This window comes from Hyla sarda, chromosome 1 (genome assembly GCF_029499605.1).
Source record: "Hyla sarda isolate aHylSar1 chromosome 1, aHylSar1.hap1, whole genome shotgun sequence".
Classification (NCBI taxonomy): domain Eukaryota; kingdom Metazoa; phylum Chordata; class Amphibia; order Anura; family Hylidae; genus Hyla; species Hyla sarda.
The window spans coordinates 335,936,155-335,956,881 of record NC_079189.1 but is presented as its reverse complement, the minus strand read 5'-3'; the positions used below and the strand labels follow the sequence as shown (position 1 = coordinate 335,956,881).

Genomic DNA, 20,727 nt, shown 5'->3' with positions numbered 1-20,727 from the left:
CTCAGATCCAATTTGGTGAAGATCTTGGCACCTCGAAGTCGATCGAAGAGCTCTGAAATGAGTGGAAGGGGATATCGGTTCTTAATGGTGATTTTGTTTAGACCACGATAGTCGATGCAGGGTCGCAGAGAGCCGTCTTTCTTAGAGACAAAGAAGAAACCTGCTCCAGCAGGCGAGGAAGACTTCCTGAAGAACCCCCTCTGTAGGTTCTCCTCACTATACTCTGACATGGCTCAGGTGGAGAGAGAGGGTAAATTCTTCCTCGAGGTGGAGTGGTGCCAGGCATGAGGTCTATAGGACAATCATAAGGCCTATGCGGGGGCAAAGTCTCTGCTTGCTTTTTACAGAAGACATCTGCAAAGTCCAAATATGGTTCCGGAAGGCCTGGAGGAGGTGGAGTATAAGATGCACGTTTAGCAGAAACTGGCAGGAGACATTTGCCAAAACAAGATGACCCCCAACTTCGGATCTCCCCGGAGGACCAATCCAGGACAGGACTGTGAAGCTGGAGCCAGGGCAGACCTAGCAGAATCTCCGAAGTGCAGTGAGGAAGAACAAGAAACTCCAATTTCTCAGAATGATGTACTCCAACTGACATCTGGAGGGGTTCAGTATGGTAGAGAATGGTAGAGAACGGTAGCATCCAGTCTCTCACCATTGACAGTGGTAATGTAGTAGGGCTTGACAAGACGGACCTCTGGAATATTAAACTTGCTTATAAGTGAGGCGTCAATGAAGTTGCCGGCGGAGCCGGAATCCAGAAAGGCAATAGCAACAAAGGATGTCTTGGCTGGGACACAGATTCGCACAGACACTGTAAGGCGTGGAGAGGTAGCGTTCACAGCTAGCAACGCCTCTCCAATGTTAACTAGGTGCGTGTTTCCCGGACGAGGCGGACGGAGAGGACAGTCTTTTAAGAAATGTTGTGTACTGGCACAGTACAGACACAGATTCTCGTCTCTGCGGCGTTTCCTTTCTTGAGGGGTCAGGCGTGACCGATCCACATGTATGGCTTCCTTGGCAGGAGGCCCAGTAGAGGGTTGCAGTGGACGCAGGAAGACAGGAGCTGAACGAGGATAGCGTCGCATAGAAACATTTCCTTTCTCCTGACGGAGCTCCTCTCGGCGAAACGAACATCAATCCTGGTGGCCAAGTGGATGAGGTCACTCAGGGTAGAAGGCATTTCCCGTGCGGCAAGAACATCTTTTATGTAACTGGACAGACCTTTCTTGAACGTGGCACAGAGCGCATCATTATTCCAGGACAGTTCCGAGGCCAGAGAGCGAAAACGGATGGCGTATTCGCCCACAGAAGAATTTCCCTGATTCAGGATCAACAAGGCAGTCTCTGCTGAGGCAACCCGGGCTGGTTCCTTAAAAACACTCCGGAATTCTTGGCAGAAGGACTGGGCAGTAGCAGTGTCTGGATCATTGTGGTCCCAAAGCGGTGTGGCCCAAGCTAGGGCCTTCCCGGTAAGCAGACCGACTATAAAAGCCACCTTGGCACGTTCAGTAGGAAACTGGTCGGCCATCATCTCCAAGTGAAGAGAACACTGTGACAGGAACCCACGGCACTACTTGGAGTCTCCATCAAATTTGTCTGGCATGGACAGGTGGTATCTGGAGCTGGAAACGGCAGCAGGCTGAGTGGGTGGCATAGGAGCAGGTGGTGGAGATGGTGACTGCTGGGCTGTCAGCAGTTGCTGCGTCATGGTGGACAACTGGTTCAGCAGTTGACCTTGCTGAGCGATCTGCTGAGATTGCTGGGCCACAATGGTGGTAAGGTCAGCGACACTTAGCAAAGGCACCTCAGCGGGATCCATGGCCGGATCTTACTGTCAGGATCCGGGCTGGTAGCGGAGGCTGGTGGTGGATCCGCTGTGCCAGAGAGGTGATGACGTGGGCCGTACCAGGGGAACGGAGTCTAAGGAGTTACTGGTTTTCACCAGAGCCCGCCACAAAGCGGGATGGACTTGCTGCGGCAAGTCAATCCCGCTTTGCGGCGGGCTCTGGTGAAAACCAGTAACTCCTTAGACTCCGTTCCCCTGGTACGGCCCACGTCATAACCCCCAGGTCGTTCCACCCAGTAGCGACTCAACCTCTCTGGCTGCTGAGATAAGGCAAGGTACAAGAGGATCAGGCAAAGGCGTAGTCAGACGTAGTAAATGGTCAGGGCAGGCGGCTCAGGTTCACAGGCGGAAGTCAGTAGCAACGGAACGGCAACAGGCAGGGTAACACAGGAACAAGGAATGCTTTCTCTCAGGCACAAAGGCAACAAAGATCCGGCAGGAGGCTGTGGGAGGAGACGGTACTTATAGGCAGTGCACAGGTGAGGCCTAATTAAGTCCAAACAGTACTCCCTTTCACAAAGCTTAACCCTTAATGAACCACTTCATAATCAAGTAAGTTATATTCATGGTATATATCCCCATTAGCGCTGATACACAACCTCTATATTTTTATAAGTTTATCCAACATTTGGGGTGGAAAATGAGGGACCCACCCAGTGGTATCATAGCTGCTTATATATCCATTAATGGGAAGAACATCTTGTCTGCACTGTGTCAAGGAAACCGGAGCCATGCGCCCTGCATGGCACACATCTTCAATCTGGTTGTCAAGTGGTTCCTGAAGTGTTCTCCCCATCTGAAAGACATCCTAACAATGGGAAAGAAACTTTGCATGCACTTCAGCCACTCGTACACCGCAAAGCACACCCTCCTTGAGCTGCAGAGTCAGAACGGCATCCCCCAGCATAGTCTGATATGCAATGTTTCCACCCATTGGAATTCGACCTTCCATATGTTGGACCGATTATACGAACAGAGAAAGGCCATGAACGATTTCTTGATGATCCAAGCGGATAGGGGTAATCCCCTCTGTAACTTCGATGTCAACCAGTGGCAGCTCATATGTGATACCTGCCGTTTGCTCAGGCCCTTTGAGGAAGCTACATTATTAGTCAGTTGCCAGGATTATGGGATGAACGTCATCATTCCACTGCTTCATTTCCTACAACAGATGGTGGAAACGTTGGCTGGTAAGGGCACTGGAGACGTGGCGCCTACATCTCATGGCCGCAGGAGCCCTGTGGGGGCTGAACTGGAAGAGGAAAGGGAAAGGTACTGTGGAGCACAGGCAATGTGTAGGGAAATGGATGGTTTTTCTAGTTAACTGAAAGGAGAGGAGGAGCAGGAGCAGCCAGAGGAGCTACAGGGTGATGAGGAAGATGAGTCAGATGACCCAGACACACCGTGACAGTATGCAGTGGAGATGGAAGCAGGGAGTCCCTCCGAGTCACTTGCACAAATGGAACGATGCATGCTCACTTGCTTGCGTAGTGACCACCGAATTGTCACCATTAAGCAGCGGGATGATTTTTGGCTCTCCACCTTGTTGGACCCTCGCTACCGACACAAAACGGGGGCCTTTTTTACACCCACTGAGAGGGAGGACAAACTGACCTACTACAGAGACATCCTACGTAGTCATTTGGCCGATTCCTATCTGGCCATCATCCATCCTCTCGCAGGTCTGACTTGGGGGGCCCTCTGCGCTCATGTCCCACTGCCATGGCTGCTAGGGAGGGGAGGTGAGGCAGGAGCAGTACCAGCTCCGTCAGCAGCAACCGGAGTCTACAGTCGCTGGTGAGTAGCTTTCTTCACCTGCATAGTAAAGCAACTCATCAGCAGCAGGTAGACATTGAGCAGAACCTGAACCAGCAGATGGTGGCATATCTTGACATGACCCTACCAACACACATTGAAGATCTGCTGGACTTCTGGGCAGCGAAATTGGATTTGTGGCCGCAACTAGCAGAGTTTTCCCTGGAAAAGCTGTCCTGCCCGGCCAGTAGTGTGCCATCAATGCGGGTGTTTAGTGCAGCAGGGGCCATAGTAACCCCAAGGAGAACTCGCCTGTCCACGAAAAATGTGGAAAGACTAACCTTTGTCAAGATGAATCAGGCTTTGATCAGCCAGGATTTCCACCCACCAATGCCTGATGATAGATTGACCATGGTGCCACACCAACAGTTTACAAATATGGATAGAGCTAAAAATATTTAAGGTGCTGCTCCCCAGTTACAGAAATTCCTCCGCATCAGACCACAAGTTAGTATTGAGGATATGCATTAGCTAAAACTTAACTTTTCTTAGAATAAAATATATGGACCCAATTTTTTTTTAAATCAAACAAAAGGAAAGGTATGCAAAAAACACCATGTGCAACCTACACCACCAAGTATTGATGTGATGCAAAGACCTCTAAAAGGTGGAAGGGAACAACGTATGGTCCATTGTAACAGGGGGGTAAAAACTTTCCCTGTAAGGCCCTACTGTCGACCTTTTTAATTCCCTTCTTGGCAAGTGTTACTCGCGCTAAAAAGCGCGGCCCCACACAAGAACCTCTCCCTATTTCCAACTAAAAACCCTGGGAAATAGCAGGGTTTTTAGGTGGCAATAGGGAGAGATTCCTGTGTGGGGCCGCCCTTTTTAGGGCGAGTAACACTTGCCATGAAGGGATTTAATAGGGTCTTGCAGGGGAAATTTTCACCCCCACCTGTTACAATGGACCATACATTGTTGCCTTGCACCTTTTAGAGGTTTTTGCATCACATAAATACTTGGTGGTGTAGGTGGCGCATGGTGTTTTTTGCACACCTTTCCTTTTGTTTGATTTAAAAAGAAATTTCGGTCCATATATTTTATCCTAAGTATATTATTAATTTAAAAGTTTTCGCTAATACATATCCTCAATACTGGTGCACATCAACACTTTGACAAGAGTCTGCCTACCTGCCTCATCTACAATTCTGATCCTGCCACCCGCCTGATGTTACACATCTGATGGCAAGTGCTCCTTCTTTCACTCACCTTCGTCAGTGGGTACTGGTATTGCCACCCACCGCCCCACTCTGTCACTAGGTCACTTTAAGGACTCCTGATGCAGCTGCCATTTCGACGCTGTTATTCTGCTGACATATGGTCTCCTCGTGCTACCGCCACCTCCAGGCTGTGTCATTCTGCCACTATATGTTCTCCTAATGCCTCAGCCACGTCCAGGCTGTGTCATTCTGCCACTAAATGGTCTCCTCATGCTTCTGCCACCTCCAGGCTGTCATTCTGCCATTATATAGTCTCCTCATGTTGGTGCCACCTCCAGGCTGTGTTATTCTGCCACCATTTGGTCTCCTCATGCATCTGCCACCTCCAGGCTGTCATTCTGCCGCCATTTGGCCTCCTCATGCTGCCGCCACCTCCAGGCTGTGTCATTCAGAACCTATATGGTCTCCTCATGCTGCCGCCATCTCCAGGCTGTGTCATTCTGCCGAGAGGCAGGGGCTGGGATAGGTGGTAGCTGGCCTCGCAACGGACCGCCAGCTCAATTTTAAGATACAAGTACAAGCTTTTTCACTGCAGCAACTTATAGCATTATGCTCCCACTCATCCAACGGCGCAGAAGCTGAATGTGCTCCTGTTCAAGTTGCTGGTGCTGCAGTCCCTCCCTTTTCAAGTGGACACTCAGTCATGAGTATGGGGGTGCGCTGAGAGGCAGGGGCTGGAACAGGCGGTAGCTGGCCTCGCGACGGACCGCCAGCTCGATTTTAAAATACAAGTACGAGCTTTTTCACTGCAACTTATACACTATTGGAGCTGGAATTACCGCAGCTGCTGCCACCAGACTTGCCCTCCAATGGGTCCTAAAAAAAGGATATCAAGTTTGCTCATTCCAATTATCAGGCTCTATCATTGTGCCGCTCCCTATGCACAGCACACTCCCTATGCATGTTACGACAAGGCAAAGTGTTCTACACCCCTATTGAGGCTCTCTGTAGCCCGGAAATAACAATTTTTAATAGCGAATCGCCGCAAATAATTTCGGATCTAAACAAATTTTTTTCGGAAAATTCGGTGAATCGTATTTTTCAAAAATTCGCTCATCTCTAATTACTTGTTACATGACCTTAATGTAATGCAATTTATTGGGCATTAAAAACCTAATATTTCAGTTCTATTTTACAACATTTTGCTTTTCAAAATTGCTAATATGTAGAATGATGCAATTTGAAGAAAATACATACAGTGGCCATTTTGCTGGAGTTGCAACTGAAAACGGAAAAGAAAATCCCCTCATATCTGCTCTCACTTAAAAGTAAAACATAAAAGAATCAGCTTTACATCTTAGATGAAAATATATGCATTTTTTCCAGCTATACGTTTACATGTGTCTTGAGCTTTTTTTTTTTATTGTTTACAAACCATCATTGTGCATGTTTGCCAATCTTCTTGTAAGGTATTTTTGGAATAAGTGAACTATCTGAATAAACACTGCATGGGTTACATGTAAAAAATATTTACATAACTACTGTACTAGTTGAAGCTGCTTAACTGCTGTACTAGATGAAGCAAGGAGTATGTAAAAACGTAAGTGCTCTGTGCTTGTACTGATCCTATTACAATTGGTAAATGCTCACAATAAAGTGAACTCTTCAACTCAATTAAGTTCTCTCACTGTCTGCGGAAGGTGTTGGCTGTGCGGCAAGGTTAACATTGCGGTAATTAGAAAGGAATTATGATGGAGTAGGCACTGAGATAATCAGTCTGTCAGAGCAATTCATCTACCTCCAGGCCTGTGAGCGGCTCCTTCAGTCTATAAGGAGCTAACACATAAACCCCTAATTAAGAAAACTATTGTAGAACACTGGCGTCCTGACAGCAGCTCAAAACGTGTTTACACGAGGCAAAGTAATATTCAGTGCCTTTAATGGCTCAACATTTCAGCAACCATCATAGTAAGGGAGAGGCGTTAAGATTATTCAGTTTTATTGTGCCACTAGGAACAGAGTGGTTTATAGAAAAGCAGAGTAAAAAATAAGGTACATGTTAATGCATAACAGTATATTGATATTCAAATATATCGTAAATAAACATGGTGTTAGCAAACAAAAATTTTATGGAAATAAAGCAGTCATAAACAATAATAGTTCTTCTATAACTAAGACTATGATGCACTATTAGGGTAATAACCCGAAACATGTCAGTTGCACTGACTGCTCTGTACTTTTATTCTTGTACTACTGGATTTAATGAAGCACATTTGAATTTCAGTTCCTTGTGCTGGACCTACTTCCTTTGGAATTACAACTACTTCTGGGCAGAAGGGCCAGACCACTGGAAACATTGTGCCTGTCTCTATATTATGCTACCCTAAGCAGGGGCAGCATTACTTCATTGACAGGTTCTGTTTCATGCACTTACCTTAACCCCTTAAGGACTCAGCCCATTTTGGCCTTAAGGACTCAGACAATTTAATTTTTACGTTTTCATTTTTTCCTCCTCGCCTTCTAAAAATCATAACTCTTTTATATTTTCATCCACAGACTAGTATGAGGGCTTATTATATCATAAAATGTATGGCGCAATCAAAAAACACTATTTTTGTGAGGAAATTAAAAATGAAAAACGCAATTTTGCAAATTTTGGAAGGTTTCGTTTTCACGCCGTACAATTTATGGTAAAAATGACGTGTGTTCTTTATTCTGAGGGTCAATACGATTAAAATGATACCCATTATTACATACTTTTCCATTATTGTTGCGCTTAAAAAAAATCACAAACTTTTTAACCAAATTAGTACGTTTATAATCCCTTTATTTTGATGACCTCTAACTTTTTTATTTTTCCGTATAAGCGGCGGTATGGGGGCTAATTTTTTGCGCCATGATCTGTACATTTTTTTGATACCACATTTGCATATAAAAAACTTTTAATAAATTTTTTATAATTTTTTTTTTAATAAAATGTATTAAAAAAGTAGGAATTTTGGACTTTTTTTATTTTTTTCGTTCACGCCGTTCACCGTACGGGATCATTAACATTTTATTTTAATAGTTCGGACATTTACGCACGCGGCGATACCAAATATGTCTATAAAAAAAATTTACGCTTTTTGGGGGTAAAATAGGAAAAAACGGACGTTTTACTTTTTTATTGGGGGAGGGGATTTTTCACTTTTTTTTTACTTTTACTTTTACATTTTTTTACATTTTTTTTTACACTTGAATAGTCCCCATAGGGGACTATTCATAGCAATACCATGATTGCTAATACTGATCTGTTCTATGTATAGGACATAGAACAGATCAGTGTTATCGGCTATCTTCTGCTCTGGTCTGCTCGATCACAGACCAGAGCAGGAGACGCCGGGAGCCGGACGGAGGAAGGAGAGGGGACCTCCGTGCGGCGTTCTGAATGATCGGATCCCCGCAGCAGCGCTGCGGGCGATCCGATCATTCATTCAAATCGCGCTCTGCCGCAGATGCCGGGATCTGTATTGATCCCGGCACCTGAGGGGTTAATGGCGGACGCCCGGGGGATTGCGTGCGTCGGCCATTGTGGCGGGTCCCTGGCTGCGATCAGCAGCCGGGATCAGCCGCGCATGACACGGGCATCGCTCCGATGCCCGCGGTTATGCACAGGACGTAAATGTACGTCCTGGTGCGTTAAGTACCACCGCACCAGGATGTACATTTACGTCCTGCGTCCTTAAGGGGTTAAAGGGGTTTTTAGCACTAAAAGCATTTAGCACCTATCCACAGTTCATATTGGCACTAGAAACAAAGACCAGACACTAAGACTACTTGATAAATCTTCCTCATTGTATTTTACAGATGCTTTACATTGAAATAATATGGACCCTGGTGATTAGTGGGGATCCCAGCAATCTTATATCGATTACCTATATTATGACCAGATGATAAATGTTTATATGGGGAAACCCCCTTAAGATATTAACATGAAATACCAGTTATCTGTACAATGTAAGTCAGAAGTTTAATAAAACAGTGGTAAAAGGCACAGCAAGCAGAAATTATAGTTCCAGGGCTATATACCACTATTATGTGAACTTTCGATTAGTAAATTACTAACCTGCTCCGGAAGATGAAGTATAGTGTGCTCATCAGAGCCAAACTCACAGAGTGACTTATAAGCAGACATACACACTGTAAGACCCTGTCATGGAGGAAGGAAAACACATTTAGCATAGAAGATCTATTAACATGACAGGAGAATAGTCACGAGCATTGTTTCTCTCAAATGTGAATATAATACATACAATTGATGCATCACATTTGACAGAATATGGCCTCAACATCCCAAACAGATTATTAGATTGTTGGTTTCTAATATAAGATGCGTTACGCGTGTACAAAAGCAAAGAATCACTGCCCATTTACAACTTGTGCAAACAGTCATCAATCACAGGAACAAGATCAATTACATAACTAAATGGCTTTCCAACGTGATTACATATCACTAGGATTTCCTTTATTTTATTAGTGGAGAGGGGTCCAACCTCTGTGATCTGTAAAAGGGCACATCACTGATGTAGAGCTATTACAGAAACACTGAATCATATTCATGAATTTGCAGGTGCACTGAAGCTATGTGGGTGGATGAAATTGGCTTTTTACAAGGATCAGGACTGGGCTGCCTATCTGGTAGATACCAGGTGGGCCAGGCCCCTCTGTGGACCATTCTCTCAAGTCATGAAGTTACAAAGAGCAGTTGCGAAGGAGAATCTTTCATGAACAGATCCTGAATAAGATGCAGGTACTCCTGGTAAGGATGACATCACGTAAGGGGTGAGGCATATTCCCGAGAAGGGGCAGGGCCTCCCAAATTGCACTCCTGTATGGTAATGCAGTGTACAGGAAGTGGTAAGTGTGTGCTGGGGGGCACAGTGTAATTGGAGAGTCTAAAAGGAAGCAAGTAAAATTATTTACATGGGGCTGTAGGTTAGAGGAAGCAGAGTGATGGTATTTACATGGGACTGTATGTTTAGATGTCTACAGGAAAGGTTTCACCATCATCACAGACAGGGATTCTTTACTGTAAGAGCAGTGGGACCACGGAACTCTCTGCCACATGATGTTGTTATGTCTGACTCAATAAACAAGCTCAAGGGGGGCTATTACAGGTTATGTATACTAGATCTATGTGAATAGAACATTGATCCAAGGATTTATTCTGATTGGCATACGTAGGGAGGGAATTTTTTCTCTGTCATGGGGCAGCATCAGCCTCCTTTTTTGCCTTCCTCTGGATCAAAACAGTAGGGTTTTAGGTTGAACTTAATGGACTCTTCACAAACTATCTTACTAATGATAAAACATGGGGGGAGGGTTATTGATGCACTGGGTTTTCAAGATGATTTGAGCAGAAAGGAAAGAAGATGCAGCACCGCAAGGAAGGGGTTACAAGCACTGAACTTCTGCTACTGACAATGTAGATGACAAGGGAGGGAAAACTTCTGAGTTACTTATTAATTAAACCACATAATAAATAACCATAAACACAGCTCCAAAGGATGTTATAATCTATATATATTATATATATATAACTCAATGTGTATGTGTGTATGTGTGTGTGTGTGTTCCAGCATCACTTCCAAATGGCTGAAGATATTAACATGAAACTTGGTACACATATTACTAATATGTCAACAACAAACATAAGATAGGTAATTTGACCCTTACCCACTCCCATTTGCGAGAGTCGGGGTTTTTGTTTAAAGTCCCATACAAGTCTATGGGAAATATGTGTTACTGCATAACTTCCGTACGGCTGGAGATATTTCGATAATACATGGTCACATGTTACTTATATGTCAAATAAAAATATATGATAGTTAAATTAACCCCTAACTTACCCCCATATGTGAAGGATGGGGTTTTTGTTTCAAGACCCATGCAAGTACAAGTGGTCCCTCAAGTTACAATATTAATTGGTTCCAGGACGACCATTGTATGTTGAAACCATTGAATGTTGGGACCATAACTCTATGGAAACCTGGTAATTGGTTCTGAAGCGCCAAAATGTCATCCAAAAATAGGAAAAAGTGAGGATTAAAGAAAAATAAGTAGATAACTAATACAGATAAAGCAAGTCCTTACATATAAAAGTAAGGAAGATCTGTGGGAGCTGTAAATCACTGTCTATGTAGAGGACAGGAGCTTCTTCAGGGTTCTGTACAGTACACACAGTGTCCTAAAAAAGTAAGATGGCGCCGTCCCCACCTGGTGTCCAAAGGAGCAGCTAACCCTGGTACAGGTAAAAAGTAGTACAGAACATTTAATACTTCCCTGTACTGTAGGGGATGCTACCAGACAGGAATTCAGTGCATGCACTTCAGTAATACAAGGGTTTTATCAGTGAATGCCCATTCAGATTGGTCAGATCTTCCAGCCATTGACACATTTCACAGATCTGGACTGTCCGTAGCATTGTATGTAGAGTCTGGCTTCAAGTTACAATGGTTCAGAAAAGACCATTGTATGTTGAAAATATTGTATGTTGAGGCCATTGTAAGTTGATGCTCCGCTCTGCATCTCCTGGTGAATGTGTCAGTCTGGATGGCAAGCCACACCCTCCCTGCATGCCATGCCTCATCTCGCAAAGACACGCCTACCATTTAAGCCACACCCCTTTTATTTTCAGCTTACAATATCTTCATCACAACTCATCCCTACCTCAGGTGGGGCTATGAGGATTAGAAATGAGGATTTGATATGAGGATTAGAAATGAGGACAGGATATGAGGTTGGGATATGGGGACAAAATATTGGGTTAGGATAGAAGGTTGGGATATGAGGACAGGATATTGGGACGTGAAATGGGGACGGGATATGGAGACCGAATTTGGGGTCGGGTTATGAGGTCCAGATATGAGGACAGGATATGAGGAGGGGATTTGGGTCAGGATTTAAGGAGGGGAGGAGGACAAAAACTTCCTCCTTTGTTGCCTTTCCTCCCACACATGGATTAGGTAGGAAAAACTGGGCAGGGCTGGGTACTCAGCTAGTATAAAATAAAAATCTAATTATCTTTCTTTATATCCTTCTATACTACTATTTTTTATTTGAATTTACTCTGGTCTTGTACAACATAGAGGTTTTTGCCAGGGTGAAATCTGAATGTTATCTGCGAAACCATTCAATTTTCATGTATTGTTAACATAAAAGGTCTCTAAGTCTGTATTTATTTTCCAACCTGCTCAATATGTAATGAATCTAAAACTTAAACAAACCTTAATAAAAGCAAATCTTACTTTAATCTGTGTATGGCTCCACAGGATGCTAAGAATTTCGGCTTTAAATTTCTGGAAAAAAGAAAAATGGCAGAAGACCATTAAATACTATCTACTGAATATGGTTGTTACAGTATACACCTTGTGATTCAGTATGAATTGTGTTACTAGATGATGGATTATCTAAAAAAAAAAAACACTAAAAAGTAGAAAAAAGGACATTTCAGATCTGCACATGTATGGGTCTGCCTGTATTGCTTCTTTTCAGCAATTCATTCCTAGAATGAGTGTCCTTCCTTTATATGTTTCATTAAAAACACTTGGTCCAAAACAACCAAATGTTGTTAGCACTTTTATTAAAACAATTATAAGAGATACTAGTAAAAGTGTCAGAAGATAACTGATGCCAATATTTCTCTATATATTTAGTAATCTCCCACCTTTGAAAATAGGCATCATAGAAACTTAAAATGCAGGTTAAATAACTAGTAGAAGATAGCAATATATGATCTTTACATACCTCATAGTCTTCTGTTTTGACAACTAATGAAGGAACCAATGCAAAGAATTCATGTAATGCTTTGAGCACAAGGGGACGTTTGTCACAGCCTAGTTTAGGAGACAAGGCATTCCAGGTAGACCGGATGTCCACCACCTAAAAAGAGAACAATAAGAACATATGCTTATAAACATATTTATATTGACAGAGCTTGTTTGTGAAACTAACATGTATATACGCCACAGTATCCTTAATTTATTGCCGATTGCATTGTAATTTACTTTAAATAGATCACTACATGCAGTACTTATTTTTACAGTCCGATTGACACACACTGGAGCAGGTGTTTCCCAATATAGGTCAAAAAGGGTCCAACGGGCACCAATGGTACACATCAAACTACAGGTCCAGCAACATACTTGGCTTCTGCACATTAACATAGAAAACCCCAGTAAAGATAGACATAATACATTTCACAGGCCCAACAGAGACAAAAAACACCTGAAATACTAGAGAGGGGGTCGGGGGAATATACCATTCCCTGTGCCAACATTTTTGATAAATGATAAATTACCTTTCACCCCCTACCCCATGTCTGCCCAAGGAAAGAAGATGACTAGCTCCCTAAATACAATTCTTCTTTGTGACTAAGAGAAAACTAAATATTTTTATTTCTTATAAAATACATATTGGAAGATGAATACGCAACACAAAAGGGAAAAATAAATGTTTACAGTTAGTATTTAAATCTACTCACCTCAGCTTGACATAGAGCATGAAGACCCTGTAATACCAAGGCTGCAGGAGTTGCCTGATCAGGTTTGGTATACTCACTCAACACTTGAGTAATAGCAGCCAGCATGTCTGCCCCATGCTGATATGGCCTGAGAGATAACAACATAAATAACAAAAAAAGATCTTTGATAAGAAACGATGCATACGCAAATCATAGTATATTTTCAACTTAGATGGATTTACATTAATATACAAGGGAAGTGCATGTCCAATTTTTCTCAAATATATTTCTACTGATGAAATCAATCCAAATTCTGCCTAGAGAACAGCAGGCACACAGCCGGGAGCCTGTGGGTATTCACATTTACAGCAGTTTACCTAAACATTATCAGACTGCTCCCACTTATTCAGGAGTAATTCTGATAACAGCCATATATTACAGCATTAGGGAACAAATAAAAACCAGCTGTTGGATGGCTGAACATAGACTTTTTTTTTCCCTCAGTACAGGCAACGATGGCTTATACTTGAAAACTGCTTGAACACTTTCACCATTCTTAACCCAATGAGCACAAGAAAATAACATTTTATTATAATTAATATTATTATTATTATAATAATAATAAACAATTTACAGATTAACTCATTGGCAAAATAAGTTACCTTTGCTTGCAGATATCTCTGATAGTTGCTGCTTTAGCAACTATTTTTTCCCACTGGGTCTCCTTCCCAGTTGACAGACATTGGGAATCAGCCTTGGCAATCAGCTTCTGGAGTTCTGGATAGACTCGATCCTGCAATGGAGAAAAAAAATGTTCTGCTAATAAATTTCTTTTGCACCTTATTACCATGTCTGCTATGATCGGTATGTGGGCATTAGGGCGCAGAGGCCCTATGGGCTGAAGGTACCGCTGACCCCATGCCACGTCTCTGATACTTCAGTGCCACAAAAGTCTTTTGTCGGTGGATTAAAGCCACGCAATGCTGAAATAAAGGTATTACTTGTATCCTTTATGTGAGAACTGTAATAAAAGTATCAGCCATTTGGTAGGGAATTTCAATGTGACAGATTTACTAAAAGTAGCTAGAATTCTTCTATTAGCCGAATAAATAGAAAAGAATATCAGACCTAATTGGACCTGTTTAGAGAGGACCCATTAAGAGATTAACTCTCCATTTTAGTGTGAAAACCCAAAAAAGGGGCGTGGTTGTCAGGAAAATGGGGCATGTCCCCGACATTTTCAAAAAAAAACAACATATTTATTAAGGTTTCCACAGAAAATGTAGTGGATTTGAGCTAGGGAAAACCGGACAGATCAGAGAATGTGTAAAAAATGTAAAACAAAAAAAGGAAAATGTAGGGAAAGTGCAAAAATTTGGGGAAACCTTAGTAAATACTGTGGAAAAAAATTATAGGGAATTAAAACCCCAAAAGAAAACTACACTTCACTCTTAGTAAATCAGGGCCAATGTCTGTGCTGAGAATAAAATGTTTTCTTAATCAAGAATAACCCATTTAGGGTACGTTGACACGTACACAGATTTGATGCGCAGGATTTGATGCACAGGATTTTCTGCTGCAGATTTCAATGTAACTAAATGACTGAGCACAGCTTCTAATCTGCAGTTACAAATCCTGCGCATCAAATCTGCACAGGATCCTGTATGTGTGAATGTACCCTTAGGCTAGGTTTCCACACATGTTATTTTCAGGGGGGGGGGGGGGTGAATTTTTTTTTTTTTTTTTTTTTTTTGAAAACTGCCACTGCAGTTTTTGAAGCCAAAGCCATAAGTTTATTCAAAAGGAATGGGAGATATAAAGAAAGGACTTCGACTTCTCCTTTCTGCTGGATCCACTTCTGGCTTTGGCCAAAAACTGGCAGTGGCAGTTTAAAAAACAAAACAAAAAAAACACAGAAAAAAAAGTGTGGCAACCTAGCCTTAAAGGGGTACTCCGCTGCACACATCTTATCCCCTATCCAAAGGACCCCCGCAATCTCCGGGCCGGCTTCCACGTTTGTGACACCACGCCCACTCCATCCATATCTATGGGAGGGGGCGTGATGGCTAGTACAGAGCCGTTACACCTCCTCCCATAGACTTGAATGCAGGGGGGAATGGAGGCCTGCATCGCCAGTCATTGGGCACGGAGCGGAGTGCGCTCCGTGCCACGAATGACAGGAGTGCCGGCCTGGTGAACGCGGTGGTCCCCAGCGATGGGACCCTCGCAATCTAACATTTGTTATCCCCCATCCTTTGGATAGGTGATAACAAATGTGCAGTGGAGTACCCCTTTAAAGAGTATCTGTCATCAAACCATATTTTCTAAACTAACACAGATTATATTCCCTAACTACTCCTAACATTCCTCATGCCCTTAAAAAAAAATTCCCCAGCAGGCACAACGTCACTAAAGCCTGCGAGAGCTGTGGCTCGCCATGCCCCACACACACTTCTTGAGTTTGGTCTTCTGCCAGGCTGGAAGGAGACCAAACTAACTGTTTGACTTGTGGCTAGGAACAGAACTGAGCCACCTGGTGGCTGTTTTTTCAATCTCATTAAAAACATATAAAGGTTGAGAATTTTAAGCAAGTAAATAGCAAAGTGTATTACAATTACATAAGGAACAATATATTAAAAGTTTAAGCAGAGAAAAGACACAGCGATAGGCACTGTTGAAATAAATCCAGGTGACTATTAAGTCCTCACAGAGTGCTAACAGCTTGCCTTATCAGCAAACACCTATAGTACTCCAACTGTGCTCAACCCCATACAGATGTAACTGCATGACATCAATAGGTAAAACAGAAGAAAAGAGGGGGGGGGCACTTACGAGTCAAAGTCTCTTGAAAGGTGCAGACTTTGTCTTTATTAAGGTGAAGTTAATAATCCATAGCGCAGGACGCCAGGGTCCGCAGCGTGGTACTGTACCACGCTGCGGACCCTGGCGTCCTGCGCTATGGATTATTAACTGCACCTTAATAAAGACAAAGTCTGCACCTTTCAAGAGACTTCGACTCTTAAGTTCCCCCCCCCCCCCCTTCTCTTCTGTTTTACATATTAAAAGTTTAGTTTGGTGACAGGTACTCTTTAAGGATATGTGATCGTCAAAAAAGTTGCCATGAGCATGTGAACATATGATTTAAATAAATTAGCAAGTAACTTCAGAGTATATAAACTATACCTGCTTCATTGGTAAATATCAGGATATCTCCCTACCTGTTTCTCCCACAAGGATGTCATCAATCGCAGAGTGATAGGTTGAAGTTGTGACGTACCTACCATCTGCAAAGCCCGCAAGATCTGTGGCACACAAACCTATTATTGGGAGAAATATTGAGCTATAAGAAACAGACAGTGCTGAAAGTCTACCTCCATCTGTGGAGCAAATAGGTAGGAAAGATTCACCTTATGTGTACCCAGCGTAGGTAGTGTATACAGAATTTCACAGGACGATTCAGGATCCTTGGTACGGCCAAGTCTGAACATCAGAACTGAAACCAAGTAAGGCACCTTTAAAACAAACAAAAAAAATAAAAAAGAATTATATATATTACATATAAATATATATATATATATATATATATATATATATATTAGAATAGCTGGGTAAAAAATGTGTCAGAAAGTTGCTACTTTGCTAAAATGTTTGTGTGAATATTTTTTAAACTGGATAAAGAATCAAAATACTATTTAAGAAAGGACTTACTAGACAGTGGGTTACTTTTCATGACACCAGGTTCCTTGACCGGAGGATGGTCTGAGCTGGAGTTTGTGGGTGAACTGGACTATGTTTGCTGGTGTATCTACCAATGAGCACTTTTCCTTACTACAAAGGAAAGTGCTGATTTGTTAATATGGATGTCAGTCATACAAGTACAGACTATGCTATGTGACATGAACATGTAGGAACCAATGAGTGCTTTTTGCTGTAGTAGGGGAGAACGCTCATAGGTTACTGATAAGAGAGGCATTGTAGTAGGATGAGTAGGAAGGAAGATAGGGAGCATTTGGCATTAGGTAGGGCTATATAGAGTTCAAAGTAGTTTTCCTTGAAATAATACTTATCACCAACTAATAGGATAAGTAATATGAGTCTAATTTGCCTTTTCATAGTCTAAGAAAGCTGGAGTGTGTAAATTGCAATGGTGGCTATACTGTATTTGTATCTTTCCTAGGAAAAGAAAAGCATGGCTAAATAGATTGTTCAACAGCTATTGTATACAAAAAAGCACAACTATTTGAAGTTTACTTTATATTTAAAGCTCTGGAATTATGCATTTAAACATTTTCCTGTTAAGAAAAGAAAAATAGAACGTAGATAACTGTTTACTGATAAAACAAATTTCACCTTGCCACAAAAGGCATCTCAGTCAGTTTCAGGTTCCTATTAAATAAAGGGTGTTCACGTATATATAAAATAGTTGGCAGGGAATGGAAATGATTGAGGTCCAAAGGACATGGAGCCTGAAAGTTCTTAGATTCTAGAACATTTATTTAAAATATGCAGTCAGGCTTGAATGAGAAATCCATGCTGCTGTGATCATGGAAACAGCACTGTTTATCCAGAGACCGACAATGTTATGTAACAACAGGACACGCGTAACTACAAATATAAAAGGAATTGCTGTCTGCCATGCGCTGCATGTATTCTACCAACCAGGAGGAGTTCACGGTACAGAAAGGGTAAACTGCAGACACTTGCACACCCTGAATTATCCAACAGCTGGATAAGTGCACAGGACGAATCATTAGTTTCAGACATAAGTGGACCGCTCAGGAGATGGCGAAGCACGTTGCTAAGCAACTAGGGGCATTTCGCATCCCATCTCATTCCTAAATATTCAGTAGCTAGGTCATCTATCTAATTAATATTGTGAAAGTGTGTTTTATGCTCACATTCTCTTCTCTGGCTTTTAATTGCATGTAATTTTCCACTGTCCATTGCTTTGTTCAATGTGTCTAGAATGACTGTCGCCGGGAGAGTTCACACTGGTATGAATACTGGCACATACATTCTAACAATAGAGGGACCTGCATTCTGAAGGACAATACGGATGGCAGTGATTTTAAAAAAGCCCATTGAATCCGATAGATGCACTTCATATGTTTAATTCTTTTCGTATTTGTTGCGAAAAGAACTTGCGAGGTAAGTAATATATAACATTCTAGTATGGTGCCTGAAGATATCTATGTAATCAAACGCAGCAGTCAGTGATAGAAAAGTCTGAATGTGAAATTCCACCTTAGAACAAAATGTCACAGTATAATGGGGGTTGATGTTACAGATTCCAAGTTAATTCAAAATGCTGCTGTTTTAATATACTAAAGTGCATTCTAACACATGACCAATACATTGCCTAACTTTGCTGCAAAGGGTAACAATGCCTGTGTGCAAGAAATTTCAACAGTGTAACAGAACATCAAGGAGAAGGATTTAGGGCACTGTACAGCAGTATGCTAGTGAACTGTAAAGACAATTAAATGACTGTCTAAAAGAGTCCTCTTGGGGAAGTAAAAATGTGTAAAAAAAATAAAAATAAAAAAAAGCGAAAAAAAATTGTTAACATTTTTAACTAAAAAACAAAAAAACAAAAAAGCATATTTGGTAACGTCAAGTGCAGAAACTATTTAAATGCAATGACATTGATCCTGCTTGGTGAACGATGTAAAAAAAAAAAATAATAATAATAATAATTATTATTATTATCATTTATTTAAAAAAAGGAATTACTCATTTCTGGTCACATCACACCCCAGAAACATTTTATAAAAATGTAATCAAATAGACCCATTGACAAGAGAATAGGACCAATAAAAACCATGTTGTGAAAAAAGGAGCCATCATACAGCCGTAGATTAAAAAAAAGAAATTATAGGGGTCAGAATGTAGATTCAAGAGAATTTCAGAGAATTAAAAGTAGAAAAACATATAAAAAATGACATAAATATGATATCACCATAAACTTGCTGATGCGCAGGACAAAGATAACATAAGTTTTACTGCAAAGTGAACAATGTAAAAAACAAAGGGGGGGAGGCGATTTATCAAAACCTTTGTAGAGGAAAAGTTGACAAGTTGCCCATAGCAAACAATCAGATTGCTTCTTTAATTTAAAAAATTGCCTCTGAAAAATGTAAGAAGAGATCTGATTGGTTGCTATGGGCAACTGGTCAACGTTTTCTCTACACAGGTTTTGAAAAATCACCTCCTGAATACCTCAAAAATTGCAGAATTGCTGGGTTTATTTTCAATTTCAGTACGCAAAATTTTCTTTTCTCTTTCACGGTACATTTTACGATAAAATGAAGGGTGTCTTTGCAAAGTAGAAATGGTCCTGCAGAAAACATGCTCTTGTATGGTTCTGTACGTCAAAAAAATAGTTAAGGCTATAGTTTTGAGTTACAAATGTGCCAAAAATCATTGACGGGGAAAGGGGCTTGTGAGAGGGGTGTGGCATGTAATGAGGAATGGCTTGCAAACTAGAGCGGCACACTCCCCAGAATTTAAAGATATAAGGCCCAATGCCTGATTCTAACCTCTCCTAATAGATCTCCATCCTGCTACACATTTGTGTAGAGAAGGGAAGAGATAAGCCCCACATATCTGTTCCAAAACCATGATTTTAACTTGTAGATCCACCCGTCCAGAGGTGAAAAAAAAAAAAAAAAAAGTTATCTTTATAGTATAGAGAAACATTTTAAAAGCTATGACTTTCTTTAGAAGTTAGTTTATTTATTTGATCATAATAAGGAGTTATTATCTGTTATATAAAAAAAAAAAACTAACACAAAACAGTATAACCCAATTCAATAAATGCAATAATTACCTGGGAAGAATCACTTTTGGCAATTTCACTGGTTACTTTTAGAACTTTTCTCAAATTTTGGCCTTCCTCACTGAGAAGTAGATATCCCAGGATCAAAGATATGTGCGTAGGAACATAGTCGGTGAAAGGAAGTACTGAAGACACAGAAGACAGCCAATTCAAGGAAGCTGTGCTATCATCCTTAAGCATGTTTAGGATGTTCAGGGTAGTAGTCACTGTGCAATGCCAGGTAGCCAGAGGAAGATGCAGCATCACACAGGGCTAGATTACATAAAAAGAAAAAAATAATTTTAAATAGCAATCTTTATCCAATTCTTATTCATATTATATATTCTAATCAAAGGCTTCAAAGAAGGCTGCTTTATAGGCAAGTTATTCGGTATTTCAATTACATTTAATTTAGCTGTATAAATAAACTTAGTTGACCACACTTTTGTGTACATAATAAAAAATGTGTACTTTGCAATACTATTTATATATATAAATATATATATATATATATATATATATATATATATATATATAAAACCATTAACATATACATTTTTCCTGCCGAGCATATTGAATGTATACA

At 41.3% G+C, this 20,727-nt stretch overlaps 1 protein-coding gene across 6 annotated transcripts in view; it reads right to left on the bottom strand.

Annotated features, from left to right (window-relative positions):
- Positions 1-20,727, bottom strand: part of FOCAD (focadhesin) — a 156,058-nt gene that overhangs the window by 83,609 nt on the left and 51,722 nt on the right. For all 6 annotated transcript variants that reach the window (XR_008843987.1, XM_056520096.1, XM_056520116.1 and 3 more), the window contains exons 11-18: positions 20,154-20,414; positions 16,732-16,836; positions 16,543-16,641; positions 13,987-14,117; positions 13,346-13,472; positions 12,610-12,744; positions 12,111-12,161; positions 8,930-9,013 (exon numbers count right to left, since the gene is read on the bottom strand). Coding sequence is in view for 5 of the 6 variants with exons in the window: in XM_056520096.1 (XP_056376071.1) it covers positions 8,930-9,013; positions 12,111-12,161; positions 12,610-12,744; positions 13,346-13,472; positions 13,987-14,117; positions 16,543-16,641; positions 16,732-16,836; positions 20,154-20,414 (993 nt within the window). In the remaining variant the exon portion in view is untranslated. The remainder of the gene's footprint in view (positions 1-8,929; positions 9,014-12,110; positions 12,162-12,609; positions 12,745-13,345; positions 13,473-13,986; positions 14,118-16,542; positions 16,642-16,731; positions 16,837-20,153; positions 20,415-20,727) is intronic.